Here is a 20,954-nt window from a genome sequence, read left to right as displayed (position 1 = left end):
GTAGGCATGTTTCTATTTTTTACAAATTACATACGGTTACCGTTTTTATTTTCTATCCTATTTTCACGGACACGTACGAACGTATCTTGCTATTTCAGTCTTGGTACAACAAGTACTGACGTTGACTGCTGAAGTAGCATGACAAATACGAACGTTTTCGAGAAAATATGATAGATGGATTGACGACCGGTCTGGCCTGGGTAGTGGGTGCCTATGCCTATAAAGCCGATGGTCCTGGGTTCTAATCCCAGTAAGGGCAATTATTTGTGTGATGAGCAACAGATATTTGTTTCTGAGTCTTGGGCGTTTTATATGTATTTAAGTATTTACATTATATTATATATCATTGTCTGAGTACCCACAACACAAGCCTTCTTGAGCTTACTGTGGGACTTAGTGAATTTGTGTAAGAATGTCCGTTAATATTCATTTATTTATCTGTACAACAACAAAACAACAACTCATAGCGCAAAGTTCTGGACTTCTGGATCTCTAGTAATAAGTGTTCTATGGTTTATTTTGCGATTGGAGTTTGTCGATAAACGGTTGTTATTTTGTCTGAAATGTTGACAATATCTGACGTTGATTGCAGGATTACTCTTCACAATCGCTACGCCATTTTAACCGCACGCTGGTCCATCGCGGCGTGTGCGCCACGCGCTGCGAGGCCGAGGGGCCGGCGGAGAGCCGCGCGCAGCGCTGCGTCAATAAGGGCCTGCAGCCTTACGGAGTACAGGTAACTAGTCTGAGGAATTGGCACGTATTGTGACTCCTCTCAATAGCTACGCCACTTCAACCGTATTTTGGTCCATTGCGGCGTGTGCATCACACGCTGTGATGCCGGGAGCCGGCGGAGGCCCGCGCACAGCACTGCGTCAACTACGGTCTTACGCAGTACAGGGTGCCTAGCCAGAGTGACAATCGTTTGCACTTTGTGTCTCTCACTTCTATATTACTGCGACAGTAGTAAACGATTAGCATGTTGGGTACGCACCCAGATAACTAGAGTCCAAGGATTTAACGCTTATGGCGGTTCTGCTTAATCGCTACGGCTACGATTCTACTACGATGTATACACGTGAATAACGAGGACTGATAACTTAACTAATGGTAAATCATACGAAGTCGTTTCTAATATTTTTCACTTGAAGTGAAGGGTTTCTCCATATTTTTCCAGGCACAGTTTAACAACACGCGATCCCTATGTATGTCAGCAAGAACCTCAACTGGCAACGACGCGCGGGCGCTGGCGATAGTACTACTTGCGCTGGTGGTGTTGGCTGCACTGGCCACTGCGACACATATCATCACTGACCGGTTTGAAGTCAAATGTAAGCAAATCTCACGGCAATAAACGATTTTTCTAATTTCAAAGGTCGGCTAAGCCGCAGCTCACGAGCCGTACGCAGCTCTTTGGAAGTACAATTTTGGCTCTTTACGTTACGCAAGTGCCCAAATTAACCTTTGAGAGTTAACCTTAACCTCTGAAAACAATATTTCAGGCTCTTTAAGTTTCCACAAACTGGTGATTTCTGCTGCAATTGGTTCTTCTTTTAAAAGGTTTACCGATCCCTGAGGGCCTACCGCGAACCACGTTTAACGTGTTGCCTTTCTATCGCACTTGTAAATTTGTACGTAAGTATGACAGGAAGGCAACACGTCGAATATGGTTCGTGGTAGGCCCCCTGCTTTAAGATCTATGAATCCATAACGAATCCCCTGGCGTTGCGGGTGTCCATGGGTGAAGAAAATCGCTTATCATCAGGTGATTTGCTTGTTTGCCTGCTATATTCAATCATAAAATAACATAAAAAAATCATACGAAACTCTAATTACAGGTATTTATTTGTGTTGTATTTCCATGTCATATCCATGGAATAGTTTTTGATTGTCAAATTCGGTTCACGATCTTGGTGCCATATTAACACGTTGGCTGCCATGAGCATCACCAGTGGGATCGAGTAATCTTCTCTGTGTGGCCATAAGCATCACCAGTGGGATCAAGTAATCTTCTCTGTGTGTCCATGAGCATTACCAGTGGGATCAAGTAATCTTCTCTGTGTGGCCATGAGCATCACCAGTGGGATCAAGTAATCCTCTCTATGTGGCCATGAGCATCACCTGTGGGATCAAAAGTCCATTACCTCTTTATTAAACCTCAGTAATAGTCCGATGCCGTGAGCATCACTTTAGTTGAAGTTTTGTGGGCAGCCAACGTGTTAAATATGTGCTCAATCTTTGCTCAATGGTCGTATCTACAAAGAGCACGACGAACACAGTATTTTGTTTTGTTGGTGAAGCTACAAAGCTGAAAATGACAACTTGACAAGTGCTTAAGTCATGACTAAAGGTCTTTCGATCACCATTGCTTGTTTAGATTTATAAAATTGTACTTGAATAAAATATGCCCTAAATTCTTTCCCTCAGGTGTATACGTATTATTATAGGTACCTACACGACTTAATAATTCAATGCACAGGACGATTATTTAAAATGATGTTGCAAATAAATAAAATTAAGTTAAAAAAACAGTTTCTATCTTTGCAATTACCGATTATTTTCAGGCCCCAGATTCGTGCTCGCGTTCTCTCTGCGCCGCAACTGGCAGATCCTGACGTACGACCGCACAAAACCGCGCAGCGACCAACGGATGAAGGGCGTGGCTTGCATGGAGGGTATTAGGTACACTATTTACCTTGCGATATAGGCAAAAGAATGTTAGGGATGAATGTTGATGGACGGGGAGCGGATGGTAGACCCAAAAAACGATGGATGGATTGTGTGGAAGAGGATATGAGAAAGAAATGAGTAAGTGCTGGGATGACGAAAGATAGAGGAGAATGGAAGATATAAACATGTTGTGTCGACCCCACATAACGTGGGATAAGGGCAGGAAGAAGAAGATTTACTTTGTAGCACTCATCACTAGCCTGTTGACCAGGGTTATGTAGTTTTGCAGCTGTGTACTCTTCATCAAGGTATTAAAATGAAAATGTGAGATTTACTGCGCTTGACGAAATAAAAATCGGTCGATTGGTTTCGATGAGCAAGAAGAGCACAATCAATAGGTAACAATATTTTGCCTCAGCATGGTGTTCTGTTGAATATAATTTGAGTTGTATTTATCTCTTAAATTACTTATTCCAGAGTTATGGGCATGCAATGTGTCATCTTCGCGCACGTATTGCTACTGACAGGCACCTCTTTTATCGACAATCCGCAATTTCTGGAACATGTAAGTAATACCTTACCCTAGCGGTTTTTAAAATAATATGCCCCATCAACTAGCAGTTAAACAGTCTGGAATGCCTCTGAGCTACCTAGTTAATACATGATAACCACCTTCCTTCTCTTGAGGATCTGATTCCTAGTTTAATCTCACTGAGAAACTCTAATCATAGGTAACTTTAATGTGCCCCATTACCCTTTGAGACACCTAGAGTAGGCGTCCACGTCTGTGTCATTGTTGCCACGAGCACAGAGTGGCGTCCTCAGAAAGGTAAAGATAGAAGAAGCATAGATGGATAGATAATACCTATCTTATCATTGTGTATATTTAAATGGAAGTTTTAGCTGTGGGCACAGCTGTGGGTCACCGTGTATCAGGTCCATGTGCAAAAGACCGTCTATCAAGTAAGACTGTCTACAAGCTCTTCTTTGTACACATACTCATACTTACAAAGGTCGGTAGAACAAAAGAAGCGAAGCAGTTCCTTTCTGACTGTGACTGAGCGAAGTACGTATACAAATACGAGAGTCTTTGCCCTGTGGGCTTCCCAACAAAAAATGATATTTTTCGGCTTCCGCATTATGCTAATTTGATAATCACATATTCCAGATTTACGAGACATTTACCGGGCAAGCAGTAATGAACTCCCCCGTGTGGCTGCAAGCATTCTTCTGTCTCTCAGGCTTCTTGCTGTCCTATTCTACCCTCATCGGCGTTGAGAGCAGCCCCTTCACTCCACTGAAAGCCCTTATTGCTGTTATTAACAGATGGATAAGGTAGTACAATCTTATTTACGCTCATATCTAAATGTGTCGATTAGTGGTGAAGAGTTTGAAATCCTGATTTAACTAGTACAAAATTATCGGGATCAGAAAGACTCAGATTAATCGGCCGCCCACCTGACTTAAATGTCTTTTTGCTAAACAGCTTTAATGATTTTACCTCATAGAGATTAGAGGTTATAAAGTAATTTGAACGAGCTTCTCTTACTCTCAGCTTTGCATAGTCATTGGTAGGCTAATTTTGTTGTATAACTCACGTATTTTTACATGTCGTCAGAGGACCTAAAATACTTGGGTTTCACCGCAAAAGTAGTTTAATGTTAGTATGACTCACAACAGTTTAAATTTGATGAAACTCATTGTCAAAGTCATCAGTCTAGAGATTAAGGTACGAGCTGGCTGAAAATTCACTTGAATCAAGTTGACTTCACCTGACTGAAGCTGATCCTTACTGCAAGTGCATTCTTGTGTCGTTTTTAACCAAAAGAGTAGATGTTGTTGCAGTTGGTTTCAGTTCATTCTATGGCACCGTCTCACCTACAACGGACTAATGTAAAATGGGGCGGAGTGGCGGAAAGCGCCGAAATTTTAATAAATATAAGAGTCTCGGTAGAGAGTACTATTAACGGCACTTGACGTTAAATCTTCACGTCCATGGCGTCCCGGCGTGCACAAGTTTTTTTGCAGAAATCGCGAAGATTCTGGTTGATGTAAATGGTGACTGAAGAGCTGGCGGCTTCCTCGCACAACGTAAACATTGCGATACAACGAGGAAATGCCGCCAGCATACTTGGTACAATGCCTCAAGTGCCTAGTTACTGTAATACCTCTGTATATGTGTATCTACTATAAACTTATAATATAATCAACCATGACTGTCCATGATCCACCTCATCAATTACTTTGGCTAAAACGTCACATCATTTCCAGGCTAACGCCAGTCGCAGGCATCATGCTCTGGTTCACCATCAGCTGGCTCCCACAGTTAGGCTCCGGTCCTCTTTGGGCCTGGTACGTGGACAGCGAAGCTGAAGCCTGCAGCGAACGCTGGTGGTACCACATCCTATACGTCCACAACCATCTGCCATTGAACAAACTCTGCATGGGACATACTTGGTAAGCAAGGAGTATCCTAACTGCTAATTGCCTCATAATATCATGATACCTTGATTCAAATTAGCCAATATTTATTGCTGGACTTAGACTTCTCTCAATAATAATATTATTATAATAATCATTCAGCTTATATACGTCCCACTGCTGGGCACAGGCCTCCTCTCGTGCGCGAGAGGGCTTGGGCTATAGTCCCCACACTAGCCCAATGCGGATTGGGGACTTCACATACACCTTTGAATTTCCTTCACCGAAAAGCTAGTGGTAAATATTAAATGATATTTCGTACATAATTTCCGAAAAACTCATTGGTACGAGCTAGGATTTGAACTCGCAACCTCCGGATTGAAAGTCGGACGTCATATCCACTTGGCCACCACCGCTTCTAACACCCATAACACCCATAAATTCTTTAACACCCTAAATGAATCGAACAGTCGCAATTTTCACTATTGTACCTACTTAAGCTCCTCATGGCATGAGTAAACTCAGAAATTCTGAGGAATTGACGAGAAGACCTCACAGCCAATGCGTAGCGTTTACTTACGCATGTTGTGCTCATAGTAATTCCTTCTTTCAACCTTCCAGGTACCTAGCAGTAGACATGCAGCTCCACATCCTCGGCATGCTTCTGTTGTTGGTGCTGGTGCGCTACCGGAGCGTGGCGCTGCCGATCCTGGTGTCATTGCTGGCGTGCTCGGCTGCCGCGGCTGCCTTTGTAGTCTACTTGTATCAGCTGATGCCGATCATCACTGCGCAGAGTCCGGAGTAAGTTTAGTCCTGGTTAAGTTAACCCTTTAACGGGTATAAGAATGTTGGTCATTATGCAACAGTGAACCTTATCACTTTGCAATTACGCTCAGAATCATAATTGGAAATATTTTCTCTCTGCCTTATGAACCAGTTTTATGTTTTCATCTTAGAGAAATAAAAAGTCTTGGTACATAGATAAAGCCCTATTTAAAACTGATTTGTGATAGTTTTTAGCTTAATGAGTATTAACTTTTAAATGAAATTCTTACAAAATCTACTTTTTTGATATTATTAGAAGTATTAGAACTAATTAAATTAATGAAAATGCAAAAGAAAGTCGATAAAACAAAGAGTTTTGGTTTGGTTCCTATGGTTCCATGGAATACCAATCATCAAATTCGAAAATCGGCTTGCTAGGACATATTGCTAGGATTAGTCACAAAAAGTTCTATTACCTTCTAATATAATTATACTGTGTTAACTACTAGTCCACCTTCCAACACAAAATAAACATAGCTATACTTTAAGTCTTTATAAACTAAATTATATTTCAAATTGTTCAAATTAAATATGTAACAAACTACCTAAAAAAAAATGATATATATTGCATATTGCTATTATAAGTTAAGAAGTAAATATACCTAAATGTAATCTGAGTGTTAGCATGTAAGGTTTATCTGTTAGTGCTAATATTATACATATTAAATAAAATAAAAAATAAAAATATTTAATATACTACAGGTATATACACCTGTATACAGGGTGTTTATTTAGTCACCTGCAATCATTTCCGGGGTGAATATATAGGTCTTACCGAGGAACTTTTACTATGGGACCAACCCCGTAATCGTGGAAAAAAAATTGGCTGTTTCATACATTTTGGCTCTCTGACTGACATTTTCTATGTGAGAGTAATTTTTTTTGTCCCGATTTCGGGATTGGTCCCGTCGTAAAAGTTGCTCATTATGACCTATATATTGATCCCGTAAATTATTGCAGGTGACTTAATAAACACCCTGCCCTTCCTCCCTCTCTGCCTGCCTGGGTGATCGTAAGCAATCTTCTAATGGACTGCTCTTGTCATAAAAATAGTTCATCGCACCAAGTCGCACTAACGAAACAACTATTCTGCACATGCCGAAGATTAATCGCCTCTCCACTATCTGGTGTGGGAGAACTTTTAGCCTCTGAGCCTGATATTCTTGAAAAAGCGTTGCTTGACTATCCAGTAGAGGGCCATTAAGGCGTGCCATAGTCAGGGGGGCGAAACTGTTCATTTCGGATATTCCCGGCTCCGTTCGGCTCAGCATTGCTCCGAGCAGTACCAGATAAAGTACGACAGATAAAATAAAGACTTGAATCCTGACAACCCTAAATAGCCGAAAGGGAGAATACCATACATAAGAATGGTACCGCAAGATTGGTCCCTGAATTGCTGTCAAACTTCGGTTTTGTAGGAAATTCTTTTCTGTACGGTAGTTAGAGGGGTGTTGGTGCATAGAGGGGTGTTGGTGCCTACACTTATGTATGGTAGCGAAAGTTGGGTATGGCAGAAGAAACATCAGAGTCAAGTGAATGCAGTGGAAATGAGAGCGTTGAGAAGTGTGTGTGGTGTAAAATTACAAGATAGAATTAGGAACAGTGTGACAGTGTGGGAAAAGTGTGGACTGAACGAAGATGTAGTGACAAAAATTGAGAAAGGTATGTTGAGATGGTTTGGACACGTGGAAAGAATGAGTGAAAGAAGGTTAACAAAGAGAGTGTATAAGGGAGAAGTAGAAGAGGGAGTTGGAAGGGGTAGACCTCGGCGGACTTTCTCTGATCAAATCGGGGAAATCCTGAAGAAAGGCCAGGTCAAGAGCACCCTAAACCGACGAGCGTGTATGAGGAATGTCATGAAAGTGAAGGAAGCGAAAGAGGTATGTCAGGATCGTAGCAAGTGGAAATCCGTAGTCTCTGCCTACCCCTTCGGGAAATAGGCGTGATTATATGTATGTATGTATGTATGTATGTATGTACGGTAGTTAAGGAATTATTTTAGGCAGGTTAAAAATGGGCCAGATTGGAACTGTCTAGTAAATAATAACGATTTTAGTGTGTAATTGACCTTCATAAAGTTCAACATTAAACATAAGGTCATAGAAACGGGACTTAATCGCGTATTCCCGTTTCCATGAGAAAATAAATCGTGTTAGATTAAATCAGTGTTAAACATAGTTTTTTTAATAATCAAATGTTTTATTCCCAGAGACCTCCGTACGCTCTTCTCGAAATCCTTGGTCCTGCCAAAGTTGTACTTACCGATGTGGATGAACCTGGCAGGCTACGCGTGCGGGATGGCGGCGGCATTCTTGCTGTATGAGGTCCAGAGGAAGGGCATCAAGCTGAGGGATAGCAAGGTATTGAACTTGGACTCGTAGATATTGAATTTATTCATGTCAGCTGTTCCTTGGTCAGTAAAAAGTGTGAATTGTACAGTTTCACATTAAAATAAAACAGTACACAAAGCTTCAACTATGGTAATTAATGCGTGATGTCTTCAAGAAAATCTTAATTACTGAGACATTAATAATATGTACTTATTGAAATAGGGCAATGTACTTTTATGCAATATAATATATACCTATGTGTGTACTGAAGTGCCTTTGGAGAGTTTTCAAAATTACGACTTTTACATTTGGAAAAAATTCTGAATCTTCTCACAACTTTGTATAATGGAGTTATGTAAAATTATAATCAATATATATCATTTTGAAAAATTACCGCTTCCAAGTCGTTTCAAGATTGTTCAAAGAAAAGCGAAGAAGATAAAAGAAAGAAGAAAGAGCGTACTCCCATATTAAATACCGGCAACGCACTTACAACCCCTCTGGTGTTGCAGGTGTCCATGGGCGGGCGTAATCGCTTACCATCAGGTGATCCGTCTGCTCGTTTGCCTCCTGTATCCTGTATATATTAATAAGATATTGGTATTTTCCAGCTCTTCAACCTAATCTTCCATCTCTCCCTACCCGTGGGCACCGCGATCGTATGGCTGGGCGTGTGGTTCCTCCACGAGGAGACCCCCCCGCAGTGGGCCGCGATCGTGTACAGCGCGCTCGACCGCCCGCTCGTCGCCATCTGTTTCGCTATCTTCATGCTCGGCTGTGTTACTAAATGCAAATGTGAGTCAAAAATTTGGATTTGGACCCGGGTACATACAGGCGCGGATACAAGGGGGGGGGCCATAGGGGCAATGCCCCCCCCCTAAAACCCTGGCTCTCACATTACTAAATTGAGTAAATTTTTTTTTACCTTATTTTCTGTGCAAAAATATATGATTTTCTCAAAATGGCCCCCCCCTAAGCCAAATCTTGTATCCGCGCCTGGGTACATACCCGAACTACGTACGTACATATTCTAAAACTACGGCCAAAAGAGAGGTATGGGCACTGTAAATATCATCGCGCTTTGTGTGGTAGGTAGGGCACAGCACAGCGAATGACGTTCCAGATGTAGAGCAGAGCTCAACTGGGGAAGTACCTCCACCTTACAGAAAATCGCAGCCAAAAAACACTAGACCCTACTCATAGTGTTGTGCTCCTGCCGGTGAGTAAGGTTGCCAGAGCTTAACGAGGGTGCGGGGTGTTAGCGTCGGCAACGCGCATGTAATACCTCTGGAGTTGCAGGCGTACATAGGCTACGGAGACTGCTTACCATCACGCGCGCCGTACTTACGCTTGTTTACCACCGACGTAGATTTTTTTTTAGCATAAGTATTACCGTGCTAATCCGCCAAATAATAACATGCTAGCCAATTAGTGCTAACAATGCTAACCCGTTATACTTACTTGCGTATTTTTTGCGTGCAATTAATGTTCCCACCCTCCCACCGCAAAAATAAATACGCAATAAAATATAACAAACCACCACCAAAAGTCCAAAACTCGACACGTGTTTTGCTTCTCTACGAGGCATCATCAGGAGGTGATGGAGATGTTGACGGTCCAGGAAACTTGTACAATTTGTACAAGGTAAGCGCTTCAATTTTGGAACGCCTATACCTTGAGTTATAATATCATTGTTAACAGTGTGATCTCTTTTCAGCGGCTCTACGCTCCATGTTTGCGTGGAAAGGCTTCCATACACTCGGGAGACTGTCCTACTGCGTGTTCCTCACGCACTTTGTCATCCTACGTGTCCTGGTCACCAGTAACCCGCAGCTTGGTCACCCTACTACACTTTCATTGGTACGATAATGTTCTATTGATCCTAAAGTAAATACTCGTATGGCAAGGCTTCTATACAGCCGGCAGATTGTCCTTTTGTATGTTCCTCACGCACTTTGTCATCCTACGTGTCCTGGTCACCAGTAACCCGCAGCTTGGTCACCCAACTACACTGTCCTTGGTAAGATAATGTTCTATTGGTCAAGGTCTATTCTTAAGGTCACTGTTCGTGTAGTGAAGCTTCTGTACACCCGGGAGACACTCCAATTTTTTCTTACGTGTCCTGGTCACAAGCAAACTACAGCTTGGTCACCCTACTACACTTTGGTAAGGTGAGACCTATACCAGAAGTTTTACTACTCATATAATTTCGCACACGAGAGAGACTGTTTTAATCTGCCTTATTGCGTGTTTCTAATACACTTTGTTAGACCTACGTGTCCTGGTCACCAGTAATCCGCAGCTCGGTCACCGTACTATACTACCTTTGGTAAGATAACTTTCTATTAGTCCTAAGGTCGATGTTCGTGGAGCGAAGCTTCTGTAGGTACACTCGGGGGACAGTTCTATTAAGTGATTGTGATCTAACTTTCCTCTCTTGTTGCACAAATAACTAAATTTCTATTGAATTGTTGTTCCTAAATCCTTCGTTCTCTTCCAGATATCGCTGCTAATAACGGCATCTGTGTTGTCGCACCTGGCAGCTATTCCTCTGTGTCTACTAGCTGAACTGCCAGCTATAGAGCTGTTTAAGTCTTTAACGGAGAAGGAGCGGGTGCCAGCTCCGGTGGATTTAGATCTTGTAGTCACTAAGCGGACTGAGAACGCTTGAGTTGCGCTTGATAAGATATTTTGCTTAAACTTTCTAAGTCAAATTAGCTACTCTTTATAAATCGTGTCATTTACGAAGACGCGTGCCTTGATTCGTATAGTCAAGTTATTAAAGGTTAGATTTGACAATTTTGCGCGTCATCGTGGATGACACGAACTATACTAAGACGAAAGTGTTTCATACAAACGTAGTCCTCATTTCCCTCTCTGGATGTTAACATTACTGAAAATATTTTTACACAATTTGTTGTATGCCAAGTTGCCAACCACAGCTATGCCCCTATTTATTTATTTATTTAATCTTTATTGCATAATACATGAAGGTACAAATGGCGGACTTAATGCCTTACAGGCATTCTCTACCAGTCAACCAATGGGTTAAACCAGAAAGATTAAGTAGGTGACGTCTTTTAAAGTAAATGAATTTGTAACCAAGACTATATATGAATATAAAGTATATATTGATAAACTTACACATATACTTAATACAAATAAACATACATAATATTATACTAAGTGTGAATCATTAAGTTGATGAAGAAGAAAGTTTGCCTCTACGTAATTTTTAATTATTACAAGAGTTAGAAGCATTTAAAAATCCAAAAAAAACTGAAACTTTGAGGTATAGCTATGGTTAATATACATCATATTATATAAAAATACTTTCCATAATGATAATATGGAAAATGGGGACTTTGTTGATATGGGGAAGCGGCCATCCTCTTTCCTCTAAACCGTCATTACCGGGCTGACACATTGTAAGAAAATAATTTTAATATAAGTACTGTGTTATATCATCAATGTATACGTGTAAGTTCCTTAGAGCAAACAGCTGTAAAAGTTTTGGAAATGTAATCAAGAAAGTTAACTGATAAGTCCGAAGCCGGCACAATACACTGGGTTTTGGATCATTCCGTCGTCGCGTTTAAATCTGTAGGACATCTACGCGCCGCGGACTGAAGTGATTCCATTCGGGGCGGGGTGGAGCGGTTCCATTCTTTCTTCTTCCTCCTAGCGTTGTCCTGGCACATTGCCACGGCTCATGGGAGCCTGGGGTCCGCCTGACAACTAATCCCAAGATTTGACGTGTGCACTAGTTTTCACGAAAGCGAGTGCCATCTGACATTCCAACCCAGAGGGTAAACTAGGCCTTATTGGGATTAGTCCGGTTTCCTCACGATGTTTTCCTTCACCGAAAAGCGACTGGTAAATATCAAATGATATTTCGTACATAAGTTCCGACAAACTCATTGGTACGAGCCGGGGTTTGAATCCGCGACCTCCGGATTGCAAGTCGCATGCTCTTACCGCTAGGACACCAGCGCTTATAATCCATTCTTTATAATATATTATTACCTTTTTTGTGCCGTTAGGTGAGTGTTACTCGTGAATGAAATAAAGAATTTTGTATTTTTTAAATTTTGGTATTTTGTATTTAGTTACTTTAAAAAATGCCACTTTGATTAATTTTGTATTTTTTCATAAATTTTGCGTTTTTTCTACTCAGATTCGAGCTCTTTCGATCGTAATGGAATAAAAAAATGGCCCAGGGTTTTTTTGCTATTGTGTTACCATTTCCCCATATACTTTGTATCGTGGTTACAAAAAGGAAAGTATGAAAAATGTATCGAAATTTTTTCTCCTCCTATACGTATGAAAAGAATTTTGTATTTTTTAAATTTTGGTATTTTGTATTTAGTTACTTTAAAAAATGCCACTTTGATTAATTTTGTATTTTTTCATAAATTTTGCGTTTTTTCTACTCAGATTCGAGCTCTTTCGATCGTAATGGAATAAAAAAATGGCCCAGGGTTTTTTTGCTATTGTGTTACCATTTCCCCATATACTTTGTATCGTGGTTACAAAAAGGAAAGTATGAAAAATGTATCGAAATTTTTTCTCCTCCTATACGTATGAAAAGGGCTCGGCTGCTGACTAGAAATAACACAAAAGTGGCAAAAAAGGTCACATAAAAAAGTGGCAAGAAAAAGGTATACTGTGTGGAAAAAAATAATAAGAGGGAACGTGCCTTAAAACCTTAAATAAATAAATATTATAGGACATAAGCCTCACGGCTCACGGTAAGCTCTATAAAGCGTGTGTTGCGGGTACTTAGACAACGATATATATAATATATACATATTTATAAATACATAGAAAACATCCATGACTAAGGAACAAATATCCATGCTCATCACATGAATAAATGCCCTTACCAGGATTTAAACCCGGGACCATCGGCTTCATAGGCAGGGTCACTACCCACTAGGCCAGACAGGCCGTCAAGCAACCTTAACCCAAACATTTTGTTTTCTTTAAAGAATTATTATATATTCGCTTAATTGTCTCGCCCGGACTTCGAACCGTCTAAAAATTCCACTAATCGATGCAGTTAATGCTGTTGTTAAAATTTATCCAAGAAAAATAGGTCCTACACTCGTATCTCGTACAAAATATCCATAAAATCGAATGCTTAGTACACAAGAATATTATAATATATGTAATTTGGAAAAATCCTTGAATGCAGTGTTTCTTAAAAAAAAAGAACGTTTATTGTAAAATGAGCTAGCTTAAGAGCGATCTATACTACGCGATCGTCCATACAAAACGAGATTATATTTTTTTCCACTTCTAAATATTTTCCATACTCCATGATTTTTAAGTATATTATATGACTCAATGAAAAACTAGGTTGGGTAAACCGTTTATTACTGGCCACCCTCAAATTACTGGCCACCTTATACTTAAATAAGAATTCTATTTATTTATTTACACAATTCAAGTAAACTAAACAACTACCGGTCTGATGATTAACTTAGATTGTGTGATTATTAAACAGAATTCCTTTTAGTATAAGGTGGCCAGTAATTGGAGAGTGGCCAGTAATAGACGATTCACCCTTTATATGTTTTTTTTTTCAAAATATGCAAAAGAATTTTTTTTTTAAAGCCGAATCTATAAACCTATTATATTATGCTGAAGCGATCGACATCAAAATCAAAGTGATTTGTTAAGATTTAGTTAGTGGAAACCGTTTTCTCCCGAAATGGAATTACATAGAAAAAATACCGTTATTTCGTTAGATTCAAAAAGCTTAAGGTTTTAAGGCACTTTCCCCTGGTTTTTTTTACAACGATTGTTAAAATTAGTACAAATATAATTTAGTAAAGGTAAAATTAAAGTGATATCACCAGTTATGTAAATATTTATAGGTTAGTTCATATTTTTAACATATGTTTTATACGTGAGTAGTACAGTCGAGTTCATAAATAAGTGTACATTTTTTCGCCTTATTGTAATGCATTAAGGTGAAGAAATGTATACATATTTATGAACTCTACTGTATTATTCAAAAGAAGTAAGTAATTATTTTTTATGTCTCGCCTTTATCGCGAAATGTTATACAATTAATTTCCTAGTCGATATTTTAAACCTAAGAAGGGAATGAAATTTTTGTGAAAAATTTATATTTTCAATGATGGAATTTGATGTTATCAAACAACTTTAGTAGAAGGAAAAGGCGCGAAATTAATTTTTTTTTGGGATTATAACTATAGCACTTTTTTTTTAATTTGACACTTTTTTCTACCGACAGAAATGGTTTGATTACATGCGACTTTGTTACTGATTTTTTTCATTAATAAAATGATTTTCCTTTGTTTCCTGTAAAATGAGCCAGAAACAGCTGAGAAATGAATTTGCAACCTATTAAAGAAAAAAAAATGAACTTATCCTACTTTTAAGAAACTTTCCGTCATTTGTAACATTGTAGTCAGACGATGAGACGTTTTATTTTAATAATTTAATGTTAAAATTTTTAGTATTTGGAGGATTTAACAACTGGATATGCCTCGTCTGTAATTTTCTGTACAAAACAGTCTGCCAATTTTTGCGGGGGAGGGGCACGTCAAATGTATGGCTATTTCTACGTAACGTACAAATAGCTATGTCAGATAAACGTCAGTCCATACAATACATATGACCATTGGCCGAGGCTTTCGACAGACGGGTAAGCTCTTAATTATGGAATGTGGAATTAAGAGGAATGACATCTCTTATGGTAGAACTGTTGCAAATGTGTCCAGCTGTCAGCTATAAATAATAGTTCCAAATCTCTCCAGAGTAGCCCTAGAGTACCTAGCTAAGAACCTAGGCGTTATTGACGGAGTGAAGTGCGCTGTCTATGATTTGATTTTTTTGTTCAAGTATTCTATATATTGTAGCGCCTCCTATTTAAGGTTTTTTGATGACACTTTTTGGTACATGGAGATTTATTTCCTTACCTCCACCTTCCGTACTCTTAATGGCGAGCCCAGTTGTTAAATCCTTCAAGGTTTAGAACAAAAGGAAATAAATAAAATACTACGATTGCTGCTTTTTTTATTTTAACAAAAAATAAAAGCCTTTTGAGTTTTGAATCACTAAAGTAGCACAAATTATTAAGATTAGGTGCCGTCCATACTTAGTACGAATTTTATCAAATTATTTTTACGCCTCAGACCCTAATCTAGACCTGTAACACGAGCAATAAATTTAACTGTAGGCTGTACTCCTCACACTTACCAACATTTGTTCAGCGATTTTTGAAAATTATGAATTCTTTAGACTTCCTATTTTTCATACAAATTAAATATTACCTTCAATGTACACTGTCATCACTGTAATTGACTGTGATTATCACGCTTTAAACATAACAAAATTTGCAACAAATTGCGTCTTCTAAAAATCAAAATAAAATTTCGTGAACAAAAGTTGGTCAGTTTGAGGAGTACAGCCCAGCACAGTTTAATTTTTTGCTCCTGTTACAGGCCACACCCGGTATATCACTAAACCATACACTCCGTCCAATCGATCATGAGTAAAACAAAAAAAAAACATAATTTAATATAAATAATAATAATAAATAAATAAAATCTTAGAAAATTACAATTTCAACACTACCGTCCCATCAAACTCTTTCTCTTTGCTGCTAACCACAAAAACTGGTTTCACATCTTTCGTCTCTATGTCTCGGGTCATATTTTTGAGGGTATCTCCTTGAGGTTCATCCTTGGGGACAGGATAGAAGCAGAGCTTGACCAGCTGGTTGAAGGGTGCTTCGATCATCATCCAGCAGGGCAGCGCTAGCACGAAGGATGTCACAAGATGCGCGAAGTATGTCAGAAGCTGCAAGTAAGTTATAAATATCTTCATATCTATCACTCCCGCAATATTAAAATAATATACGTCGCAACCTTGAAACTTTTTTAGACCAATGTTTCATTTGCTGAATTTGAACAGATGCGATTTTTTCAGAAACGGACTGATTTTTTATTCATGATTCATTTACAAATAAAAAATCTATGGTTATTGAAAATAACAAGTTCGATCAGAACTCCGGATTCCCGAGGTGCGAGGTTTTCCCGAGGGTCTGCAGCTGGGGTTCTTAAAAAAGGAGTGTACAGGTTTTAAAGGGTCCGCAACGCGCTTGTAACACCTCTGAAATCGCAGGCATCCATAGGCTACTGTTTACCATCAGGCAGGCCATATGCTTGTTTGCCACCGTCGTGTCAATGTTTGCAACGACTTGAATGGAACAAAGTGAGGGAAAGAACCCATTTTAAACGTTACAATTTTCATACAATTTTGACATTAATGATGACATATTATGCCACACTTTGAACATGGCACGCAGAGTTAGCTTAGTCCTACTCTAAATCATTTAAAGTGTATCTACACCGTTTTAGGGTGTATTCCCTTTTGTGCCCGCCCCACGTGACCGTCGCCATACATGAGGCGGGAATAAATGACAGTTATTTGTATGCAGTACCTATTCCCACCTGTTCCTGGTGGGGACAACTGGGAATACACTCGTTTTAGGAAAGATACGCACTCAAAGACGATGATAATTCACGTGGACAATGTAGTTACAGTAGGAGAATCGCCAACCATACAAAAGTAAAACTAACTATACTCACGATTTGTAAGAAGTTTGAGTGCAGCAAGGTGGTGTGGTTGGCCGTGCTCATCCGAATGACAGCCACGTGCACGATGTAGGCGCAGTAGGAGACGCGGCCGAACACCGCCCAGCCGTGCCACTCCAGGAAACCACGGTACACAGCTGGAAATTCAGATAACGATATCAGCGGTGTACTTAAAATTGAGTTTCCTGATTTGCTTGGTACTTAGCTCAATTATTTGGGTAAGCTAGACCTAAAGAGGCCCACTGATTACCAGTTCACCGGACGATATCGGCTTGCCAGTTATTCAAGATTGTCAGCTTTTCCGAATAAGTGACAGGCCGATATATTGGGCCCCTTGAGACTCTCTGAACAACAAGTAAGACTAGCGAGCAAGAAACAGAATGTATTATGCGCTAGGAACTGAGTTTATTAATTCGTAAACTTACCATATCTCTAACGCACTACTTCGAAATTGGTTTGGCTTTGTACTCGTACTAAAATTTCTACTGAGTTTTTACATAAAACGGCATCACTGGTGAGATGACGAGCGAATAGCGGCACGTTCTACGAGGCGGGCAGCGTTGCATTGAGCGTCCAAGCGCGTGCACTAAAGTCACTCGCATATATTAGGTAAGTTTTCATTTGTTTAACGTGGTCGCCGCGCTGGACGACCTGCTGATCGACGCCGCTTGAGCATCCACTCATACTTACTCTCCAGTTTAAAGATGGTTCCAGGAATCAGCACGAATGCAATCAGCCCGAACATCAGCTTGATGCCCGGCGAGTACGCCATGCGCAATAGCAGCGGGACCTGGATGCCGTCGATGTAGAAGATGCCGCCGAGCGCACACAGCACCACACCGATGGGAACCGTTGACCAGTATATGGGGCGGTATTTCTGGAGGCATTATCGTTACCGTAAAATGTGCCTACTTTGCTCAAAAAATCGAACTTTAGTTATAATGTTGTGGTAGGTATATTGATATATATGCCGATTTATATCATATTGTATTAGAGATACATATTGTGTTAGACGTAGGTACATAAAATAATTCCAAATCTTTCGTAAGTATAAACATTTTCATCTCGCTCGAGATGAAATAGAAAGATCGCTTTTGTTTCCTCCTGTTGTTTCATGTGTGTTTTTGTCTGCATTGTTTTGGTCATTATCGTTATGTGGTGCACAAAAATAGTTATTTGTTTTACAAAAAAAGTTATTTGTTTTACAAAAAAGTTGTTGTTTAACCGCTCGTGGTAATGTTGATCCCCGAGTGGTTCGAGAAGTGAAAACTTGATGGTTACAAGGGTTTCAAGGCACGAGGGTTAAATAAATTTTGCCTCCGAGTGAAACAAAAAATCTTACGTCTCCTGTGCTGCCCCCTACAGTTTATGCACGCTCCCTATATACGCATGCTGATGTACTGACGTACTTTATACTTAGCCACGTCCACACCGGTCTGCATTCTCTTGTAGATCCACATGCCGAGGGCCATGCCCATGGCATAGCACACGATGTTAGTGTGCGTCCGCTTATACAGGTTGTTGAAGGTTGGGTCCTCCACGAAGTAGTTGCGAGCGACTCTGAAATAAGATGCTTTTGAAAATTCTAAGCTTTAACGAAGTCCACAAAAAGTGGCTGTGACATAATCGGACAGACAGAAATCTATAAGGGTTCCGTATTTTGCCATTTGGCTACGGAACCCTAAAAAGACATCAAGCTAATTTATTTGTATAAATATTGGCGCGTTTTATGGAAAGGTGTACAGGGAAGACCAGCGTCAAGGTATCCATAAGGTAACTTAACAGCAAGCTGAGTGGAAATCATTTTAGTACCTAGTATTTTTGTGACAAGTGTTAGTTAAGTTTTTGTTGTTTCAACATCCTGAATAAAGTTTATTTTATTCTATTCTATCTATGAAGCAGAAGTTATCGGATAAATTCCTTACTCAGGCGACACGAGGTGTATAGCGTTCAGGTTTTGCAAGAAGGTGCAGACCGCGGGCGCGATGATTCCAACCACGAACGCGAGGCCAATGGCAATCTTCCGCGCACGCCAACTCTTCACCAAGCAGAACACCAGCAGCCCCAAGATTGTGAGCTTCATGTCTACTGCAAGGTACCTGGGATCAAACAGGGATTTTTTTTTATACTACCTCGGTGGCAAAAAAGCATACGGCCCGCCTGATGGTAAGCAGTCTCCGTAGCCTATGTACGCCTGCAACTCCAGAGGAGTTACATACGCGTTGCCGACCCTAAACCCGCCCCCCCTAGTTGAGCTCTGGAAACCTTACTCACCGGCAGGAACACAACACTATGAGTAGGGTCTAGTGTTATTTGGCTGCTGTTTTCTGTAAGGTGGAGGTACTTCCCCAGTTGGGCTCTGCTCTAGAACTGGAATGACATCCACTGACTAGCTGTGCCCTACCACACAAAGCGAGATGACATTCACAATGCCCATACCTCTCTTTTGGACGTAGTTTAAGGACGTACCCGGGTCCAAACAGGGATCTAAAGTGAGATTAAGACTAGCAAGAACTTGCATGCAATTTTCACTACATTGCGGCACCTGATCAAACTTTTGAATGCAATTTCAGTCAATGTAAGGTAAATTGCATGCAAGTTATTGCTAGTCTAAGCCTCGCTTAAAAACATTAGTGGTTATTTTTCCATACTGTTCTCGACATTTTCCTCTCTGGATGTTGGCCCTAGATGAATATTTTATATGTGAGTTCAATACCACTAGAACCTGCGTCTGTACACTCTGTACGTTTTCCATTTTTAATATTCTTGTTTTTACAAATACTAAGTTACTTTAAAAAGCGCTAAAATTTGCCAAATAAATGCGCCGTAAACAAACGCATGCGTACAAAATCGGCAACAATAGACGCAAAAATCAAAACCGATAGTTGGGCCAAACACCAAACTGTGTTCACGTCTTTCCTGTAAACATACCCAAAAGTTAAGAGCTATAAAGGTTAATTTGCTTATTCAACCCTTATCCATATGAAAAGGATAAATGATCAAATAATTATTAACATGCCCACAAGCTGTTCACTATTGTTCATAGGAGAAAAAACTTGTGTGTTCGTCAGAATTGTAATAGTTATAAATGCTATAATAGTTGACGTACACCGAGTTGATGCGCACTGCGCACGGCCCCTTGGACGACAGCCCTGCGCACATTTAACCACGTATTTTATTGTTCCGAGAGTGAATTTACAAAATTTACATTGTTTGTGTTCTTATTTATAGTATAGGTATACCCAATACTATAAAAAACTAGGTATACTACGGTTGTAGTAATTTTCTAGCTATCTTTACAGTTTTCCAATCGCATTGGGAAACTGTAAAGAGAGCTAGAAGATTTATGAGAAAACGGGTAAAGTCTCACCAGGTATGTGCCATGCACTGAGAGTGGTCAACGTAGTCATTTAGGTACAGAAGGTGGTAGAACCAGTCGCGACGACAGGCTTGTGTCTCCACGCCTACCACGGGCTGTAAAAGATCAATATTAAGCTTAGAAACAACGCTTAGAAGAAACTTTGTGTGGCGAAGAGGAAGTGACAGTAATACACCTAATGTGATGAATGTAATGCCCTCGCCAGACAAAGAATGAAGGACTTTGGAACAGGCTATCTGGAACCAAATGAATTCAAAAGGCTACCCATGAGCTCCATCATCCGGCACATGGAGATGGTCAAAAAAGCTCTTGAGTAGCTGACGGATCTTTCCTAATCGGGCAACTACACAAAAGATCCCTATATATATCATAAGATAAGATAAGCTTAGAAACAAATTAAAAGTGTAAAAATTCAGTCTTAGGTGGGACTTGAACCCAAGACCACTGGATCGCTAGCCCAGTGCTCTGCCATCTGAGAAACCAAGACCTTACTCAATACAGCGAATACTTCCACCATATATTAACCTGAGGGAACAGCATCGTTGGCAGACGTTTCTACTGGATAGAATATTAATTTAGAACAATATTATTATTTACGTCATTACTATCGATGGTAGTTAATATTTAATAGTCGGTGGTTTTAAATTTTTTAGGTTACAGTTTTTTCTTATATCTAATTTTATAATTATTAATTAT

The 20,954-nt window shown here is 39.9% G+C and overlaps 2 protein-coding genes across 2 annotated transcripts in view; one reads left to right on the top strand and one right to left on the bottom strand.

Moving 5' to 3' along the window:
* LOC133527873 (nose resistant to fluoxetine protein 6-like) overlaps positions 1–12,548 on the top strand; it is a 33,328-nt gene extending 20,780 nt beyond the window's left edge. Inside the window, exons 3-13 of the mRNA XM_061865066.1 lie at positions 593–766; positions 1,145–1,331; positions 2,565–2,682; positions 3,148–3,235; positions 3,839–4,005; positions 4,942–5,127; positions 5,713–5,892; positions 8,126–8,276; positions 8,858–9,041; positions 9,964–10,106; positions 10,747–12,548. Of these exons, the coding sequence (XP_061721050.1) occupies positions 593–766; positions 1,145–1,331; positions 2,565–2,682; positions 3,148–3,235; positions 3,839–4,005; positions 4,942–5,127; positions 5,713–5,892; positions 8,126–8,276; positions 8,858–9,041; positions 9,964–10,106; positions 10,747–10,917 (1,749 nt within the window). The 3' untranslated portion in view covers positions 10,918–12,548. The remainder of the gene's footprint in view (positions 1–592; positions 767–1,144; positions 1,332–2,564; positions 2,683–3,147; positions 3,236–3,838; positions 4,006–4,941; positions 5,128–5,712; positions 5,893–8,125; positions 8,277–8,857; positions 9,042–9,963; positions 10,107–10,746) is intronic.
* A 4,956-nt stretch (positions 12,549–17,504) lies between these two features.
* Positions 17,505–18,988, bottom strand: LOC133527872 (uncharacterized). Its single transcript, XM_061865064.1, has 2 exons — positions 18,289–18,988; positions 17,505–17,756 (listed from the first exon to the last, which is right to left on the bottom strand). Exons 1-2 carry the CDS (start codon positions 18,355–18,357, stop codon positions 17,505–17,507), a joined length of 321 nt encoding a protein of 106 aa, XP_061721048.1. The 5' UTR covers positions 18,358–18,988.
* Positions 18,989–20,954: the final 1,966 nt, after the last annotated feature.

Source organism: Cydia pomonella, chromosome 18, assembly GCF_033807575.1.
Source record: "Cydia pomonella isolate Wapato2018A chromosome 18, ilCydPomo1, whole genome shotgun sequence".
NCBI classification, from domain to species: domain Eukaryota; kingdom Metazoa; phylum Arthropoda; class Insecta; order Lepidoptera; family Tortricidae; genus Cydia; species Cydia pomonella.
This window is presented reverse-complemented; position numbering and strand designations above follow the sequence as displayed.